Consider the following 19962-nt stretch of genomic DNA (forward strand, 5'->3'; position numbering starts at 1 on the left):
CCACACAGGCAGCGCATTTCTCCTGCGCTCTCCACGCCGGTTAAACATCGACTCCACTCGTCTGTTCCCGTCAGTACTCGTTTCTTCACTTCAACAGGTCATTTTAAACATGGGTAAGTCCATATTTTAATTGTTTTTTATAATGTAATAAGTTAATGACAATTTGTCATTGCATATCCATGTACTGAGCGTGTTGGATAAACACTGAATGAATAGGGCATATTGTTCTGACCATTTTATTTATGTAGTCTGCAGGCTCAGTGACACAAAATTAAAATTGTAATGAAGTGATTATGGTATTGGAAAATGTGTTCGATTATGCACTGTTGTGTTATTTTAAATTATAAACATGGTATTCCCTCACGTTCCTCAGTGCATGCTGTTGTTATTTTATTTTGAAAATTGGCCAGATTCTCTCGTCTTTTCTGTGTTCGACTTCCTGTTTGGTACGATCCGCTCTATCCAGCTTGACAGAAGCGCTTGCGGCTCGCATGTAGACCAGACGCCGAACTGAAGCACTGCGGTGTGTGGATGTCTGTTCATCTTTTCGTTCATGTCCTTATTAATGCACACTTTATAACTTGCTTGTTGGATTTATTAAAAACAAACGAATGAAAACTAAATGTCTTTGAATATCTTTATTATCATTTAAAAACGAAATTAAAATGACTGGTAAAAATAGATTATGACCGGATTTTTACGACCCTGTCGGTCAAAATGACCGGCAACCAAAAAGTCTAGCGCAACCTCTGCCTAGCACACACTGGAATTGCTTGCAGCTTGTCAACAGATGACCATGCAAAGGTTTTACTACTTTTATGGAAAGATCTATAATTCCTCCACCTCTGCATTAGCTTAAAAATCATGTGTGGACAGCCCATTAAGAAACTTTATTTTTCATCTGAAGAGCCAATGTCCTGAGCTATGACAGAGTTATCTTTGCATCAATGGTAAGGAGAAGAGTCGAGCTGCTACAGGAACAGAGTAACAGGGCTGCTACAGGAGCTGGTATGTACAAGCAGAGAGCGTGTGGGAGAAAAATGTGTTTAATTCCTGAGGCAACAAGGCTGGAAATAGGACAGTGGCGTGAAGTGCCGCTGGGTAGTGCGTCCAGGAGCGGCGACCAGTGTGTTTTGGCCTTTAGTGTCCTCAGTTCCCTAACACTTACAAAGTGTTGTTAAATAAAGGGGATGTAACATAGTGATAAACATGCCTCTGTCCCAAGGTTTTTGGAATGTGTTGTAGGCATCAAATTCAGAATGAGTATTTATGTTTTTATTAAAAAGTTTATGAGTTTGAACGTTTAATATTTTGTAGACTGTAGAAATATCTGTATACCTTTAGGGTGTATTCAATTAAATTTATGTCAAAAAGGATTTGGAAATCATTGCATTCTGATTTTATATACATTTTACACAGAGTCCCAACTTTTTTGGCACCAAAGTTGGGTGTTCTGCAGTGAGCGGGCACCTAGCCAATTTTCGTGGTGGCCAATCAGTGGAACTTCAACTTCTAGGTCTGTCACATGATGCCCTTTGACCCAAAAATACTTTTTCTCATTGACTTACAATGAGAAAAAGATCTCTGTAAATCAGTGGACACATTTTTTTGAATGTCACAAATGACTCATTTCACTAACATTAAATAACAATTAGAAAGTCTAGAAGAGACTTTTGAATTATTTTATCCCCGTTCAAGTTAACAGAGTACAAAACCTGGAGTAGCCAGCTCAGCCAGTGGAGATGTCTACTGTGTCTGCGCCATGGATCACACAAGGGAGAAGCAGTGCCTGTCATCCAGGTAATTTTATACGTGGCAGATGAACCATTTTCTGAGCAATATTCATATGAATAACTGGGGCCTTGCTGCCAATGCTGTATCAAGGTCTCTTTATACATCCATGGTGGCGACCCATTGCTGTTTCCAGCGGTTCTTTAAACACGAAAAGTGATTGTTTCTTGCCAAGAAATCACAGTTTTCTTGCCTGGATAGTGCCCCACAAACCAGGTATTTTAAGCCAAAACGTGGTCTTTGACATATTTGCTACATGATAACATGCAAATTGTAGTGTAATGTACTGATTTACTGAAGACATATACTGTACCTTTTAGTTGACTTTTAAAAGATATGTGTTGAAGCAATTTACTCTGTGCACTGACAAATCACACACTGGTTTATTATTTCATGTATTCCTATGACACACACTCACTGAGCATTTAAGCATTGTGGTGGAGAAGTACCTAGGCATCATTTCTAAAAATAGCATGAGGATGGGCTCAGAAACACTGGTGGAAAGTTAGGGGAATTACAGCTTGTCCTGAGAATGACCCTAGTAAGAGGAGGCAGTCTTAGATTGTCTAGGAAAAACATTGCGAGTACGAGTAAAGAGGTGGGGTTTAGGATGAAAGGAGAAAAAGTGAAGGCTCAGCAGAAATATGACACCGTTATGGTGGTAGGATGAAAGGAAAAAAAGTGTAAACTCAGCAGAAGTGGGATATCGTTACAATCAGAGCCAAGTGGGAAGGATTATGAAAGAGATGACTCTGCAGAAAATCTTCACAATAAATACGAATGTGCAAACAAAGAAATTTCAGTCTTGCTCCGGTGCTTGACTCATTGAGTTGTGATGTGTTTGTTGCCTGCGAGCACATTAAACTCAGTTGCATCTGATTCTACGTGTCTCCAGTGATTTTTTTGACCTCTGAGTATTTGAGTTTTTGATATCTAATGGAAGACAAAGAAAGTCCGTTTGAGAAGAGAAGAGCGAGGTCGCGAGCTTTCTGGCACGGCTCGGGACCTTGACTTTTTTGCTTCAACAAAATATGGTGTATCAGTGGTTAGCGGGAACACAAAACCAACATTTTTTTCTGGCAGTTGGGTTGGTTACAAAGGTAGCACTGGATGAATGTTAATAGAAGGTATACAAAATGCCAGTCCTGTCTCTGTTCCCTTACCTTCGAAATAGCTTCCCCTCATTGGCTGTGATGAATCCACCTTTTTGTCTCCCAGCATGGTCAATCCTGGCATCACAGCTCAGGTTCTTTGGCTTGTAGCAGAACCAAGGCTCGCCTGAACGGGGGTCAGTGTAGTTGCACAGCAGCTGGTGGGTTGGACGTAGGCAGACGTTACAGACAGCAGTTTCAGAGAGTGAGCCTGAGCGGAACAGGCTGTGGAAGTAAATTCTGTCAGGATGTTCTTTGTTCAGCCTTTTCAGCACTGGGATAGCCTCACCAGGATGAACCAGCGTCACCTGATTGGATAAAAAACCAGAGTTTTCACCAAGTCCAAGTCATGTTGAGTCATATTAATAAAGACAAATAAAATCAAAACCATTCAAAAATGACAATCTCTCAAAAACTGTCTAAATTCACTAAACCACTCCCCCAAATAGTGACTGTCCAATCATAACCTGGCAACTGTAACTAGGAATTTCAGATCTGTCAAGCTTTGCATTTCTCCATACTTGAAGTGGTGTGAATAGTAAGAGAAATACTCTGCATTTAAAGCGTTTAGAGAAGGTCGTCTTGTCTAAAACCATAATAGGGAAAAGTGTAAGAAATTAATTATTATAATTAAGTGGTTGCCTGCTCTGATATAATTGCTATTTTTAGTTAGTGATGTTAGAAGCCCTGTCCTGTTCTGTTCAATTGGATTTTATCTAGTTATTCAGACAACACGTACACCATACACATTACCCAAACAGGGTTATGTTAGTATGATACACTCCGATCTTATATTTCCCTATCATACCCCTAAGACTAGGACTGCAATACAAGAACAAACCTGTTACTTTATTTCCATGTCTTTGCTATTGCTCATCAAGTGGTGAGGATGCCTCACTGTTTTATCCCAATATCATATATGTAGCTATCAAGTGCATGTTTAAAACTTGTTTTACAGCTGATTTTTTTTTTTTTTTTTTTTTTTTTGCTAGGGAAAATTTTAAGCTGAGAAGATTTACAATCAGCTTAGGTCCAGCTTTTGTATAAAATGAAAAAGTCCCATTGTTTCTAAAATGTTAAAATGTGAGGGCTGAATCTGCCATCAAAAGTTGACAGGCAGAGCAACAGTAACTTCAGGGGACGGAGTTTAGTAAACAATCAAATAGAACATGACAATGGCCCTGAGGGTCAAAACACAACTACATTTCTCAGTACAAAACAACATTTTCACAAAACAGGACAAAATTTAAGACAACAAGACATTTTGGAAAACACAACAACATTTTACAAAACAGTACAACAATTCAGAAAACAATACAGTAATTAGGAAAACGAAACATTTGGTGAGACTCAAACCGAAAAGGTAGTTATTGGACAAGGATTCCTTGAGGCTGATTGGATACACTGTCTGTTAGTCTGTGACAAATATAAGTACTTCTTCTTCTGTATGATTTCCAGTGGACTGGATGCCTTGCAGCACATTGTTGTCTCTTGAGGTGCTGACACACCAAACCAACATCAAAGAACTAGCGGCGACGAAAGCCAACTGTTGTGTCATCTACATCGCCTCAGGTCGCCTTGTGTCAGTTGCATTTGAACACACTACAAAGACTACATCCAACGGCCAAGTAGCAGGTATGTTCTGCACCTGCGTAAGAGGAAAAAATGCAAAAAGGGAAGCCGGAAGTCTGAGGAATGCATGAGATAAACAAAGTAGCGGAGTGAGAGAGAGTGGTACATCAGCTGAGGGGTTTCCTATCTGTGCAGCCGAGCACCGGAGCACTTCCACGGACTATTACATCCAGATGGTTTCCTCCGCAGGCTCCAATTCACTCAGCTGCCCGTCGAACCCTTTAACCATGTCACCATGGCAACAACATTGCCCACATTCACACAGTATGTGAGCTGCCCTACCAGAGAGGAGAGAACACTGTACTTGCTGTATGCAAACGCCAAAGATGCATACAGCTGCTCCCCCCTCCCCCCTCTGGGTAGGTCAGACCACAACCTGGTGCACCTCAACCCCTGCTATGTACCACTAGTCAAGAGCCAGCCTGCGACCATGAGGACAGTGAGGAGATGGTCGGAGGAGACTTATGAGACACTGCAGGGCTGTTTTGGGGTGACAGACTGGCAGGCACTCTGTGAGCCACATGGGGAGGACATCGACGGGCTCACAGAATGCATCACGGACTACATCAGTTTCTGTGTGGACTCCACTGTCCCAGCCAGGACTGTCCATTGTTATCCAAATAACAAACCGTGGGTAACAAAGGACATCAAAGCCATCCTCAATGCAAAGAAGAGGGCCTTCAGAGCTGGTAACAGGGAAGAGGTGAGAACAATACAGGGGGAGCTGAAGATGAAGATCAGGGAGGCTAAGGAGAGGTACAGGAGGAAGCTGGAGAGGAAACTCCAGCAGAACTACGTGAGAGAGGTCTGGAGTGGAATGAGGACCATCACTGGCTTCAGGACCAACAACCACAGAGGAGTTGAAGGCAGCATGGACAGGGCCAATGAACTGAATCTGTTTTTTAAAAGATTTGACACTGCTGGCCCTGCCCATCCCCCCCCCTGACTCTTCTGCTGTCTGTCTTGGTCAACCATCTCCCACTCTGCCCTCCTCCCCCACTCCTCCCTCTCACACCTCAACACCCTCCTGCTTGACCCCCCCTCCTCCTCCTCCTCCTCACACCTCATCCCCCCATGGTCAGACTGACTGCTCTCTCCATCATGAGGACTAAACCCCTCCCCCACGTGTCGTCACCTCCACAATGTGCTTCACTGCTGACCATGTGAGAAGACAGCTGATGAGACTCCACTCAAATAAGGCTGCAGGCCCTGATGGTGTCAGCCCCAGGGTGCTCAAAGCCTGTGCCCCCCAGCTATGTGGAGTACTTCAGCATGTCTTCAACATGAGCCTGAGTCTCCAGAGGGTCCCCTTGCTGTGGAAGACATCCTGCCTCGTTCCTGTGCCACGTCCCAGTGGCTCCAAGGACTACAGACCTGTGGCATTGACCTCCCACATCATGAAGACCCTGGAGAGACTCGTCTTGGAGCAGCTCCGGCCCATGGTCAAGCCACTTTTGGACCCCCTCCAGTTCGCCTATCAGCCCTGACTTGGAGTTGAGAACGCCATCATCTACCTGCTCAACCGCGTCTACGCCCATTTGGATAAGCCGGCGAGCACTGTGAGGGTCATGTTTTTTGACTTCTCTAGTGCATTCAACACCATCCGTCCAGCTCTACTGGGTGACAAGCTGACAGCAATGCAGGTGGATGCCCCCCTGGTGTCCTGGATTGTAGACTACTTGACTGGCAGACCACAGTATGTGCGCTTGCAACGCTGTGTGTCAGACAGAGTGGTCAGCAATACCGGGGCCCCGCAGGGGACTGTCCTCTCTCCCTTCCTCTTCACCCTCTACACCACGGACTTCAGCTATTGCACTGAGACCTGCCATCTTCAGAAGTTTTCTGATGACTCTGCTATAGTTGGATGTATCACCAAGGGTGATGAGGATGAGTACAGGGCTGTTGTGGATAACTTTGTCACATGGTGTGAGCAGAACCATCTGCAGCTCAACGTGGCAAAGACAAAGGAACTGGCTGTGGATCTGAGGAGGACCAAGACATCGGTGACCCCTGTTTCCATCCAAGGGGTCAGTGTGGACATTGTAGAGGACTATAAGTACCTGGGGGTACACATTGACAGTAAACTGGACTGGGTTAAGAACACTAACGCTCTCTACAGGAAGGGCCAGAGCCGTCTCTATTTTCTGAGGCGACTGAGGTCCTTCAACATCTGCCGGACTATGCTCAGGATTTTCTATGAGTCTGTGGTGGCCAGTGCTATCCTCTATGCTGTTGTGTGCTGGGGCAGCAAGCTGAGGGTGGCGGACGCCAACAGACTCAACAAACTGATCCGCAAGGCCAGTGATGTTGTGGGAACGGAGTGTGACTCTCTGATTGGTGGTGTCAGAGAGGAGGATGCTGTCTAAGCTACGAACTGTCTTGGACAATGTCTCACACCCACTCCACCATGTGCTGGTCAGGCACAAGAGTACTTTCAGTGGGAGACTCATACCACCAAGATGTACCACTGAGCGCCACAGGAAATCATTCCTGCCTGTGGCCATCAAACTGTACAACTCCTCCCTCTGAGTGGCCCTGAGACTTTCACACACTGTAATAATTTAATTTAACTTGTGCAATAACCCCATTCACCCTGACTGTATATATTCTGTTTGTGTAAATTTTGTTTACAATATATATATATATATATGTATGTATATATTTATTTATTTACGTTTATGTTTGTTAATAATTCCTGTTTATTTAACTATATATTTGTTAATACTATTGTTTAAATTTCTTATATTTTCATGTATCTTTCCTCTCTTGCAAGGAGCACCTGTAACATAAATAATTTCCCCTCGGGGATCAATAAAGTATTTCTGATTCTGATTCTGATTCTGAACCCGCTGCTTCTTCTCACTTTAACAAGAATAACAAACCGGGGCTCGATGCTCCGGTTGGATCCAAACGGAGAGCTGGTGCTAGCTGGGAAGCTAGCAGAGGCTAACTGACTGTGCTTCCCTCCGGTCATGCTGCGGCTAACGCTCTGCTAGCCTCACAGCTAGCCCTGGTTTGTTATTCAGGTTAAAGTGGGAAGAAGCAGCAGGTCTGTCGGGCAACTGAGTGAAGTGGAGCCTGAGGAGGAAGCACCGGTTAGCCCCGGTTTCACTACAGGCAGATTCACTCGCTACAGGGGCGAGAAAATAAAACCTGAACAGCCAATCAGAGTGATCTCTCTCACCGACAAGCTCCGCCACTGATTCAGCATGCTCAATCGGCCGAAAAGCGGCCCACGCCGAAGTGCCGATGGTGTGGGACACACTGCAAAACCTAGGGTGACAGATGCTCATCGACCGCCCGAGTTTGACCGAAGGCCATCCGTCGGCTTGGTGTGTCAGGGCATTTAGGCCTCATTTACACCACAAGTGATGCGTTTGAGTAGCGCTTGCAAATGGTTGCCGTTTACGAGAAAGGTCATAACACACGCAAACATGAGTTTGCGTCTCTTAGGCCTTCAGCAAAATCAAATCAAATCAAATGAGAGCGGTCACAACACATGCAAACATGAGTCTGCATGTGTTGTGACCTCTCTCGTAAACAGCAACCTCATTTGCGTGTGTTGTGACCTCTCTTGGCCACCGTAGACATCTCCCCCTTGACCAAACGAGACCTGACAGCCACATGTTTCATGTTGTAGAGCAAACCTGTCCAACCTAGGCTTTGGGTACGAACTCCCTTCTTCTTCTTTGGGGTTTATTGGAGATTTGCAAACACGGTGCACTACTGCCACCAACTGTTCAGGTGTGGTTTGTATTTTGACGGGACAGCAGTGGCCGATGCGCTATGCATCTGTTCTGTTTTGGTGTGAATACACGTGTGCTGCTGCTTCGCGACTGTTTCCCGAACACATTGCTTGCAGTGTAATTGAGGCCTTGTAGGTCGGGAGCATAAGATAAAATTATATTTTATGTAATCCTAAACAGTTTTGCCAACTTGGCGACTTTTTGGCTAAATTTAGTGACTTCATTTCTAAAAAGCAACTAGCAACAAATTCAGCAACATAATAAAAATCAAATCAAATCAAATCAAATGTTATTTATATAGCACCTTTAATACAATTATGCAGCCCAAAGTTCTTCACAGAGCAGGACTAGAACAGTGCAGAAAAAGTATATGGTATCGATCTTACGCTCCCAGTTCGGACAGGCAGTCAAGAGAATGGGTACAGTTGGGTCAGTTTCCAAAGTCACACAATAACACAATTACTATATCTGCCAATAAAGTCTGGTGGCTTTGACAAGTGCAGAACATAACAATATCAGTTTCTCATTGTAAAGGGCTGTCTGACAGCAAGGTGAAGCGGGGAAAATATTCTAAATATGGCTATATGTGGCTAAAATACAGTTTGCTGCTGCCCCCGTCCAGAGTCGCCAAACTCCTTTGACAGAAACACTAAATGTCACAGCTCCTATGCCATTCAAATGCTTTGCTGAATTTAATTCACCAAAGATCTAAAATGGTTTCATTTCTGTCGGAGTATAATTAATAACATTTTGTCCCACCACCATTTCCTCCCTCCTTTCACATGTAGCATCCGCATACTTCTGGACATGGGGGTGTGGACTTTTGTCTGTTTTTTTATGGAATATCATAGGGTGGGACATGAAGTAGTGACATCCATAATAATTTGTAAATTCATCAAATTCAGTGCTCCATATTGCTGTTTATCAAGCCACTGTGATGTTAGTCATATTCTGGATGGAGCATACTGCACCCTGTGGTCCCTCCACCTCACTCCCGCCCATGAGACTACTTAGCTGGAAGGAGAGCAAACAGCAGCTTTGGAGATGGACCCTCAGGTGCCATCAACTCTTTTCACAGCAATAGCAGTCTAACAGACCGGGAGTCTGGCAGAGAGATACCGTGGGTATCAGCTATGCAGACTGCAGACTTCTAGACGACAATTTCCTGTTAGAAATAAATAAGATTAATGTTTATCTTACTCCCGACCCATGGGCGTAGCGGACGTGGGTACACGTGGGACATGTCCCCCACACTTCCCGTATCTGTGTCCTCTGTCCCCCGCACTTTTTACAACCGTTAACCAATTCATTTTTAACATGTACTAACATGTTTTTCTGAGCGGTCTTTAAACGCACCACGAGTAGATGGCGCCAGGCAGCATACATATGCTGTCGTGTTGTGATCTGAATCAAACACACAGACGAGACGTGTGCTGCTGGGCAGTGCTGCTGTGTGTTAACTGTGTTAACTATGTTAAGCAAACCAGCCAGCAAGACGCAAAAAAACCTTGCAGTTTCTTCCAAACAAACTGTGTAAGTTGAGTGATGCTGTTGCATGTAGATAATGTTTGCTAAATGATGACTAATTAATAGATGCCAATAAATTAAGTTAAGCTAGTTAACAAGAATACTAATGTTATTGTTACCTATGTTAAATCGCTTGCTAGCTAGTTTAATGCTAGTGATAAACCCACTCCTCCTTAATTTCTGCGCAGAACTTGTGCTCACTATTGCTTTGCACATATTTTTTTAGTCTTTACTGCCACAATATAAAGAGCAGGCTCAGGGTGGAGACAGTGGACCAGAGGCCAGCAAGGATGATCATGCAGGGTCTTCACAGGTGAAAAGAGAATATAACTGGCTGAAAGAAAATATCTATAGCATAAAAGTGACTTTGAGGTTGAGGTTTGAGGGAGGGGGATGACATGCAGCAAAGGGCCACAGGCTAGATTCGAACCCGGGCCGCTGCGGCAACAGCCTTGTACATGGGGCGCCTGCTCTGCCACTAAGGCACCGACGGCCCACTTTGCACATTTATTATCTATATTATTGCAATAGATAAAGAGGGACAGGGAGAAATCAGGCAGGTATTTGGCACTTAATTATCTGGCTACTTACCCTGTAGATGCTCGAGGGTCATTCTGTGTCAACTCATCTAAAACTTTAGATATTGATAGTATATAATTTTAAAGAACTTCTTTAGCCACTAAGGAGAGGTGCAATTGAATGCAAGAGGATGATACATCACTCAATAGACCTCTGAACAGTATGTCCCCCCTCACTTCTGAAATGATGGCTACGCCCCTGTCCCGACCTGTGACAGGCAGCAATGTTCTGCAAGGCATCCAGTCCACTGGAAATAAAACAGACTGACAGAGGGTGTATCCAATCAGGGTCAAGGAGTCATTCTCAAATAGTACCTACCTTTTCCAGTCTCAGTCTCGCCAAATGTTGTAGTGTTTTCTGAAGTGTTGTCTTGTTTTCTGTAGTGTTGAAGTGTATTCAGCAATGTTGTTTTGTTTTCTTAAAATTTGTTTTGTTTTGTGAAAATGCTGTAATGGTTTTCTGAAATGTTGTTGCATTTTGACCCTCAAGGCCACCGTAGAAGATAGATTACACGCCTGTTGTACAAACAACATTCAACATGATAGTTTTTAGTATTACCTCAATCTGCGCATCTCCTTCCCAGAGTAGAGAGAATACAGCAGAGTAGCTCCCATTGAGATGATCCAACACTTGCCCAGCTACACCTGCACCAAGCTCCAGGTTGTGGAGCCGGGCAAGTAAGAAGTCGCCCCCATACTTCTTGGGACGACCATGGAAGTCAAACATTTTTATCATAACCTCCAGCTGATCCCCTACTTGCCACTGTCCTCCTCCCCTCCTTGGGAGAATGGTGAAGGTGCTGTGAGCTGGATCACTGGAGTTCTCTGGGGAAAGAGGAGCTGGCAAAAGTGGAGTTTCAGGCCAAGTTATGGAGTCTAGTAAGAGGTGTTCCTCCAAAGAGTCATTGGGGGACAGTGGCTGGAAGATGCAGGAGTCGTGACGCATGTCAGGGTGAGTGGTAACTCTCTGGACGATGACGGTGGAGTTCACTTTTTGCTGAAACTCGCAGTTTTGCCAAAACTGGGTAAAGAGAGAAATAGTGACAAATATGCATGAAATAAGTACACGGAAAACAAATTTACTAAAAAGGGAAAAGGGTCAAGAATGCCATAGCTCAAAATGACTGAAATATAATTTTCATGGAGCAGGTGAACCCAAACACAGGTGATGGCCAGCCACAGGAGCTTAATGAGATCACTTTATTCCAGGGAAACTGCAGCTGAACATCACACAACCAAATCAAGGACCCAATAAAGACTGAACTGTAATCCTGGACTTAAATACTGTACAAACTAGTCTGATGAGGGGATTCAATTCAATTTTCAATTCAATTTTATTTATAAAGCCCAATATCACAAATCACAATTTGCCTCACAGGGCTTTACAGCATACGACATCCCTCTGTCCTTATGACCCTCGCAGCGGATAAGGAAAAACTACCCCAAAAAAACCCTTTAACGGGGGGAAAAAAACAGTAGAAACCTCAGGAAGAGCAACTGAGGAGGGATCCCTCTTCCAGGACGGACAGACGTGCAATAGATGTCGTACCAAACAGATCAACATAATAAATTAACAGTAATCCGTATGACACAATGAGAGAGAGAGAGAGAGAGAGAGAGAGAGAGAGAGATGCAGGTAATGACAGTAGCTTACAACAACATTATTGAAAGTAATAATATTATAGTTATAGTTGTGGCTACTGTGGTACAATATGTTGAAAGTATGTATTAATATCTGGCAGTATACATGTGTGACAATAGTCATATGTGTATAATAACAGTAGACGTATGACTAATGACTAATGATGGCAGCAGCAGCAGGAGGCATCTGGCAGGACCATGGCAGCAGCACAACCACACACGTCACGCTGTCCAGGCACCGCTGCGATATGAGTTAATCTGAGAGACAGTGGAGCACAAAGGCTCCGGAGAAGAAGCTGAGTTAGTGACATCCAGAATGGCCGAGTTAGCAAGGTGCAGTAATAGAATACGAGAGAGAGAGAGAGAGAGAGAGAGAGAAGGAGAGAAGGTGCCCAGTGTATTATAGGGGGGTCCTCCGGCAGACTAGGCCTAAGTCAGCCTAACTAGGGGCTGGTACAGGGCAAGCCTGAGCCAGCCCTAACTATAAGCTTTATCAAAGAGGAAAGTCTTAAGTCTAGTCTTACATGTGGAGACGGTGTCTGCCTCCCGGACCATAACAGGAAGATGATTCCACAGGAGAGGAGCCTGATAGCTGAAGGCTCTGGCTCCTGATCTACTTTTGGAGACTTTAGGGACCACGAGTAACCCTGCGATCTCAGAGCGCAGTGTTCTGGTGGGATAATATGGCACTATGAGCTCTCTAAGATATGACGGAGCTTGACCATTTAGAGTTTTATAAGTTAACAGTAGGATTTTAAATTCAATTCTAGATTTTACAGGGAGCCAGTGCAGAGAAGCTAAAACAGGAGAAATATGATCTCGTTTCTTAGTTCCTGTTAGTACACGTGCTGCTGCATTCTGAATTAGCTGGAGAGTTTTTAAGGACTTACTAGAGCTACCTGATAATAGAGAGTTACAGTAATCCAGCCTAGAGGTAACAAAAGCGTGGACCAATTTTTCTGCATCTTTTCGGGTCAGGATAGGCCTAATTTTCGCAATATTACACAGATGAAAAAATGCAGTCCGTGAGGTTTGTTTTAAATGAGAATTAAAAGACAAATCTTGATCAAATATTACTCCGAGGTTTCTTACGGTAGTGCTAGAGGCCAGAGCAATGCCATCTAGAGAAACTACGTCATCAGATAAAGAGTCTCTGAGTTGTTTGGGGCCAAGAACAATAACTTCAGTTTTGTCTGAATTTAACATCAGGAAATTGGTGCTCATCCAAGTTTTTATGTCTTTAAGGCAGTTATGGAGTTTAGTTAATTGATTACTTTCTTCTGGCTTCATCGATAAATACAACTGAGTATCATCCGCATAACAATGGAAATTTATAGAGTGATTTCTAATGATGTTACCTAAAGGAAGCATATATAGAGTAAATAGGATTGGTCTGAGCACAGAACCTTGCGGAACTCCAAAACAAACTTTGGTACGTAAGGATGATTCATTATGAACGTCAACAAACTGAAAACGATCAGATAAATAAGATTTAAACCAGCTTAGCGCAGAACCTTTTAGGCCAATTAAGTGATCCAGTCTCTGCAGTAGAATTTGATGGTCAATTGTGTCAAACGCCACACTAGGATCTAATAAAACAAGTACAGAGACAAGTCCTTTGTCTGAAGCAATCAGAAGGTCATTTGTATTTTTAACTAGTGCTGTCTCAGTGCTATGATGCACTCTAAATCCTGACTGAAATTCCTCAAATAAATTATTATCATGGATGAGGTGCAGGTGGAGGAAAAGGGCGGAGGAGCTCAGGTGAGGGGAATAAGGTGATGAGGCAGGAAGGAAGAACAGGCAGAGAGCTGATTGGCTGGGAAAAAACTCAGGAGCAGGCAAGGACAAATGAGGCTTACACAGGGCAGGTGTGTAATTGGGTAAATGAGGGAAAGGCACTGATTGGGGAAGTAAGAACAGGTGAGTGAAAGTAATTTGTCACTGACGAAGACAAAGGCAGAAAACACACAAAAACAGGAAGAAAAACCAGACATGACACATGAGGAGTGAATCTAATGCGTTATTATATATTACATTATTACAAATATTACTGGAGGAAGTAAACAGCGACAGAAAAAAAGCAGGGTTGAGACAACGAAGGCTTATGGAGAAGAGAAGATATAAGCCGTGTCTCCCCTCTCTCGTCATGGACAACGTGAGGTCGCTGGCAAATAAGATGGACGAGCTGACAGCAGTCGCCAGGAGTCAGAAGGAGTACCGGGTATGTAGTCTTATGTGCTTCACTGAGACATGGCTTCACCAGGACATTACTGACAACAACGTCTCCATCAGCGGCTTTCAGACTGTTTGGGCCGACCGGGACTGCACCGAGAGCGGTAAGGGGGGCTTGCTGTTCTAATAAATAACCACTGGTGCAGTCCTGACCATATTTCTATTAAGGAATGTATCTGTTGCCCGGACATTGAACTGTTTGCTGTTGAACTCAGGCCGTATTATTTGCCCAGGGAGTTTTCGCATTCCATTATTATAACTGTTTACATACCCCCCCTCTGCCAACCCAACATTGGCATGTGACGTCATTCACTCCGCCATAGTCCGCCTGCAGACTAAACACCCGAGTGCCTTCATAGCTATCTCGGGTGACTTCAACCACGTCACCATGGCAACAACATTGCCCACATTTACACAGTATGTGAGCTGTCCTACCAGAAAGGAGAGAACACTGGACTTGCTGTATGCAAACGCCAAAGATGCATACAGCTGCTCCCCCTCCCCCCTCTGGGTAGGTTAGACCACAACCTGGTGCACCTCAACCCCTGCTATGTACCACTAGTCAAGAGCCAGCCTGCAACCATGAGGACAGTGAGGAGATGGTCAGAGGAGGCTTGTGAGACGCTGCAGGGCTGTTTTAGTGTGACAGACTGGCAGGCACTCTGTGAGCCACATGGCGAGGACATCGACGGGCTCACAGAATGCATCACGGACTACATCAGCTTCTGTGTGGACTCCACTGTCCCAGCCAGGACTGTCCATTGTTATCCAAATGACAAACTGTGGGTAACAAAGGTGCATCGAAGCCATCCTCAACTCAAAGAAGAGGGCCTTCAGAGCTGGTAACAGGGAAGAGGTGAGAACAATACAGGGGGAGCTCAAGATGAAGATAAGGGAGGCTAAGGAGAGGTACAGGAGGAAGCTGAAGAGGAAACTCCAGCAGAACAACATGAGAGGGGTCTGGAGTGGAATGAGGACCATCACTGGCTTCAGGACCAACAACCACAGAGTAATTGAAGGCAGCATGGACAAGGCCAATGAACAGATTTGACACTACCACCTGAGTCTCCAGAGGGTCTCCTTGCTGTGGAAGACATCCTGCCTCGTTCCTGTGCCAAAGACGTCGCATCCCAGTGGCTCCAAGGACTACAGACCCATGGCATTGACCTCCCACATCATGAAGACCCTGGAGAGACTCGTTTTGGAGCAGCTCCGGCCCATGGTCAAGCCACTTTTGGACCCCCTCCAGTTCGCCTATCAGCCCCGACTTGGAGTTGAGAACGCCATCATCTACCTGCTCAACCATGTCTACACCCATTTGGATAAGCCAGCGAGCACTGTGAGGGTCATGTTTTTTGACTTCTCTAGTGTGTTCAACACCATCCGTCCAGCTCTACTGGGTGACAAGCTGACAGCAATGCAGGTGGATGCCCCCCTGGTGTCCTGGATTGTAGACTATTTGACTGGCAGACCACAGTATGTGCGCTTGCAACGCTGTGTGTCAGACAGAGTGGTCAGCAATACCGGGGCCCCGCAGGGGACTGTCCTCTCCCCTTCCTCTTCACCCTCTACACCACGGACTTCAGCTATTGCACTGAGACCTGCCATCTTCAGAAGTTTTCTGATGACTCTGCTATAGTTGGATGTATCACCAAGGGTGATGAGGATGGGTACAGGGCTGTTGTGGATAACTTTGTCACATGGTGTGAGCAGAACCATCTGCAGCTCAACGTGGCAAAGACAAAGGAACTGGCTGTGGATCTGAGGAGGACCAAGACACCGGTGACCCCTGTTTCCATCCAAGGGGTCAGTGTGGACATTATGGAGGACTATAAGTACCTGGGGGTACACATTGACAATAAACTGGACTGGGCTTAGAACACTAACGCTCTCTACAGTAAGGGCCAGAGCCGTCTCTATTTTCTGAGGCGATTGAGGTCCTTCAACATCTGCCGGACTATGCTCAGGATTTTCTCTGAGTCTGTGGTGGCCAGTGCTATCCTCTATGCTGTTGTGTGCTGGGGCAGCAAGCTGAGGGTGGCAGACGCCAACAGACTCAACACAAACTGATCCGCAAGGCCAGTGAGTTGTGGGAACGGAGTGTGACTCTCTGATGGTGGTGTCAGAGAGGAGGATGCTGTCTAAGCTACAAACCATCTTGGACAATGTCTCACACCCACTCCACCATGTGCTGGTCAGGCACAAGAGTACTTTCAGTGGGAGACTCATACCACCAAGATGTACCACTGAGCGCCACAGGAAATCATTCCTGCCTGTGGCCATCAAACTGTACAACTCCTCCCTCTGAATGGCCCTGAGACTTTTTCACACACACACTGCAATAATCCAATGTAACTTGTGCAATAACCCCATTTCACCCTGACTATATATATTCTGTTTGTGTAAATAATCTTGTTCGATTTACTATATGTATATATATATATATATATATATATATATATATATATATTTATTTACGTTTATGTTTGTTAGTAATTCCTGTTTATTTAACTATATATTTGTAAATACTATTGTTTAAGTCTCTTATATTTTCACGTATCTTTCCTCTCTTGCAAGGAGCACCTGTAACATAAATAATTTCCCCTCGGGGATCAATAAAGTATTTCTGATTCTGATTATGATTACAACTAATAAGCCGGCGGCACTTCCATGTACACAGAGTAACACTCGCCACACACCGTACACAGAGTAACACTCCCCAGTCACCACACACCGTGTAAACAGAGTAACACTTGCTTCACACCGTGTACACAATGCTACACAACGTGGCGAACACCAGGCTGCTAACATTACATTACATTCATAGCACCATTTCCAAGAAAATAATAAAGTACTAGGTCCAGTACATGTAACAGCAACACATACTACTCATAATTATAAACCAAGTCACTTACTTATCCAACAGCAGCAAGGCAACATCCGTGTCTGTTCTCAGCCCAATTTCTTCCTTCAGGGCTCTCCACCGAGGAAAAGCGACGCCAATACAAATCCTTGTTTTCCTTCTCCGTCGGTCACTTTCCTTCTTTGCTAATAGACCTTCAGCCGAACGTCCAGGTTTTTTCTTTGTGGTAGGATCCACTTCTGAACCGTGTCTCGGCCGCTTCTCCACCATGTTGCTTTCTCTTTCTACCTGCGCTCTACCTCTTGCTATGACACTCTCCGCTCTTTCTCCCCCTCCCTTCTTGTTGTGAGGAAGTATTTCCTGTGCGCCAGCGCGGGAATGTCGCCGGTCGACACGCAAACTAAAAATGATATATATTGAAAAATACCGCGAGATGTTAGAGGAGCTGATCAGCTTAATCAGCATTGTGTCAACTCCTCTAGTAGTGGCTTCGGTGAAACGGACATTTACAGACCTGTAGAAGTTACGCACTATAGCTTTAAACATGAATGAACATGAAATGAGGAAGAACACAGACAGAATACTCAACACAGTCGTAGAGATAAGCCTACAAACAACTAGGAGTTAATAAGAACTGTTGATCTGTTAGCTGCAGGAACTTCTGCCTTTCCCAACTTACCCTGTGGCCCTTACTCTGTTGTTGGTTATTGATCCACGGAGAAAATGTATATTTTAGTTTGTAAACAACAACAGTAACTCAGGGTGGGATTCAGATTCTGTATACAATACGAATACAATATTAACAGGCAATTTTCCTTCTCCTTTAGCAAAATCTTAAATGACTGAGTTGTTTTTTTCCCACCTGGACCTTTATGCTCTGCCATTTCTCCTCTTATCATCATGCTGTAACCTGTGACAGGCTGTTATGCTAACATAACTATTACACATTCACCTGTGTAGTTTTTTTGTTGAGCCACGAGCGTCACGTAGGTTTACATTACCAAAAGTTTATGAAAAAATCACTTGACGCCATGGCCAGAGAGGAGAGGGAGAGATGCTGTACTGCTGCCAGAGGGGAGTTCCCTCTGAGCAGTAAGTCCCTAAAGAAGTCCGGTAAAGTTCATAAAACATTCAGGACACCCAGGTCTAACAATGCCACAGTTTATTCCACACTACTGAAGCTAAGAGATAAGATAAGATAAGATAAGATAATACTTTATTGTCTGTTTGCACAGAAAATTGTCTTGCTTCTCCAGCTCACAATCTGTCATCCATCCACAAGCAGGACACAATAAATTTTATTGTGTCCTGCTTTAGTGTTCAGCTCTACAGTAGAGGCCGACTCATTGGTTGTTGCCATCAGCTTGTGTTGTTTGATGGGCATACCTGCCATGGTTTTCATAGTTTCCCACATTTCCCTGGGGTTGTCTGCCTTAAAAGACTCCTCTAGGTGTCTCCTGTGAGTGACCTTTGCCCTTCTGATTTTGTCTCTCACCTCCTTGCCCCTCTTTAGCAGCTCAGATTTGCCCTTATTTTTGAAGGCTATTTTCCTCTGATTCATTTCTTGTTTAATGTCTTTGGTTATGTAAGATTTGTTGTTGGGGTACACTTTGATTGTTTTTGTTGGGATGATAGACTCAACACAGAAGTTGATGTGGTCGGTTGTGACTGAGCATGCTGAGTCCAATGTGCTCTCCCTCAGCTCCTTGCAGTCAGTGCAGTCAAAGCAGGCTCCCAGCGCCTCTTTGTTGTCCTGTGTCCAGTGCCTTACCACCTTATTCAGAGGTTTACTGCTTTTTAATTTGGTCCGGTAGGTGGGGATGAGATGCGCCACATTGTGGTCAGAGTTTGAGATAGGTGGTTTGTTTCTGGATTGGTAGGCATTACTGATGTTTATGTAACATTTGTCCAGTATATTATTCTTCCTTGTTCCACATTTTACAACCTGTTGAAAACCTGGTAAGGTCTTCTCCAGGTTGCATGTATTAAGATCGCCCAGAACTATTGTGGGGGCGTCACGGAATTGTTGTTGTAGGTTACACACACTGGGTCTCATTCATGAAAAGTGAGTAAATCTGTGTGTAGATTTGAAAAGCCTACGCTACTAAAAACCTACACTGGATTCAGGAACGCTGCGGGAAACTCAGATTTGATCGTAAACACGTGTGTATGATCATGAATGCAAATCCATCATAAAGTGACAGCGCGCTCCCGGTAATCAGCAATTAGCATAAATCCCCGCCAATGAATAGCCAATGACCACCATATAAGGAGGTGTAGATGCATCCAGTCGACCTGTCAGTCATGGTGCAAAGAAAGACAGAGAGAGAAAGAAAAAATAATTTTTCCGAAGCGGAGATCGAAATAATTTTGGGTGAAGTGGACTTAAGAAAAAACATTTTATTTTCTTCAGTTAGTAGTGGTGTGACAGGGACAGGCAAAGCGAAGGCCTGGAGGGAGGTAACAGATGCTGTAAATGTTGTCTCGGTGGTACAAAAAACCATGTCAGAGGTGAAGCGTAAATGGTTTTATATGAAACTGGAGGCAAAGAAACGCATAAGCACACACAAAAAATACAGCGGTCACCAAACAAACAGAAGATTCATTTGTGGGGTTTTGAATGAAGTGGGAACGGGAAACCAGAGATGTTTTGTGCGTAATGGATAAACTCTAAATCAGTGATGGCTGTCGGAATGTTGAGCTAATTAACATTTATTTTAACAAATGATACGGATAACATATAGCCTACAGCAGTTTTGTATGCATTGTCTTCAAATTATTTGAATCCTAATAGCCTA

General features: G+C 44.3%; 1 protein-coding gene across 2 annotated transcripts in view; it reads right to left on the reverse strand.

The window, feature by feature from the left end:
• LOC117249594 (NXPE family member 3-like) overlaps nucleotides 1–19962 on the reverse strand; it is an 86366-nt gene that overhangs the window by 41220 nt on the left and 25184 nt on the right. The window contains exons 3-4 of one of the 2 annotated variants that reach the window (XM_078165118.1): nucleotides 10985–11446; nucleotides 2955–3250 (exon numbers count right to left, since the gene is read on the reverse strand). The exons of the other annotated variant lie outside the window; for it this stretch is intronic. Of the exons in view, the coding sequence (XP_078021244.1) occupies nucleotides 2955–3250; nucleotides 10985–11446 (758 nt within the window). The remainder of the gene's footprint in view (nucleotides 1–2954; nucleotides 3251–10984; nucleotides 11447–19962) is intronic. 2 annotated transcript variants of the gene reach the window in all.

This window comes from Epinephelus lanceolatus, chromosome 23, assembly GCF_041903045.1.
Source record: "Epinephelus lanceolatus isolate andai-2023 chromosome 23, ASM4190304v1, whole genome shotgun sequence".
NCBI classification, from domain to species: Eukaryota; Metazoa; Chordata; class Actinopteri; order Perciformes; family Serranidae; genus Epinephelus; species Epinephelus lanceolatus.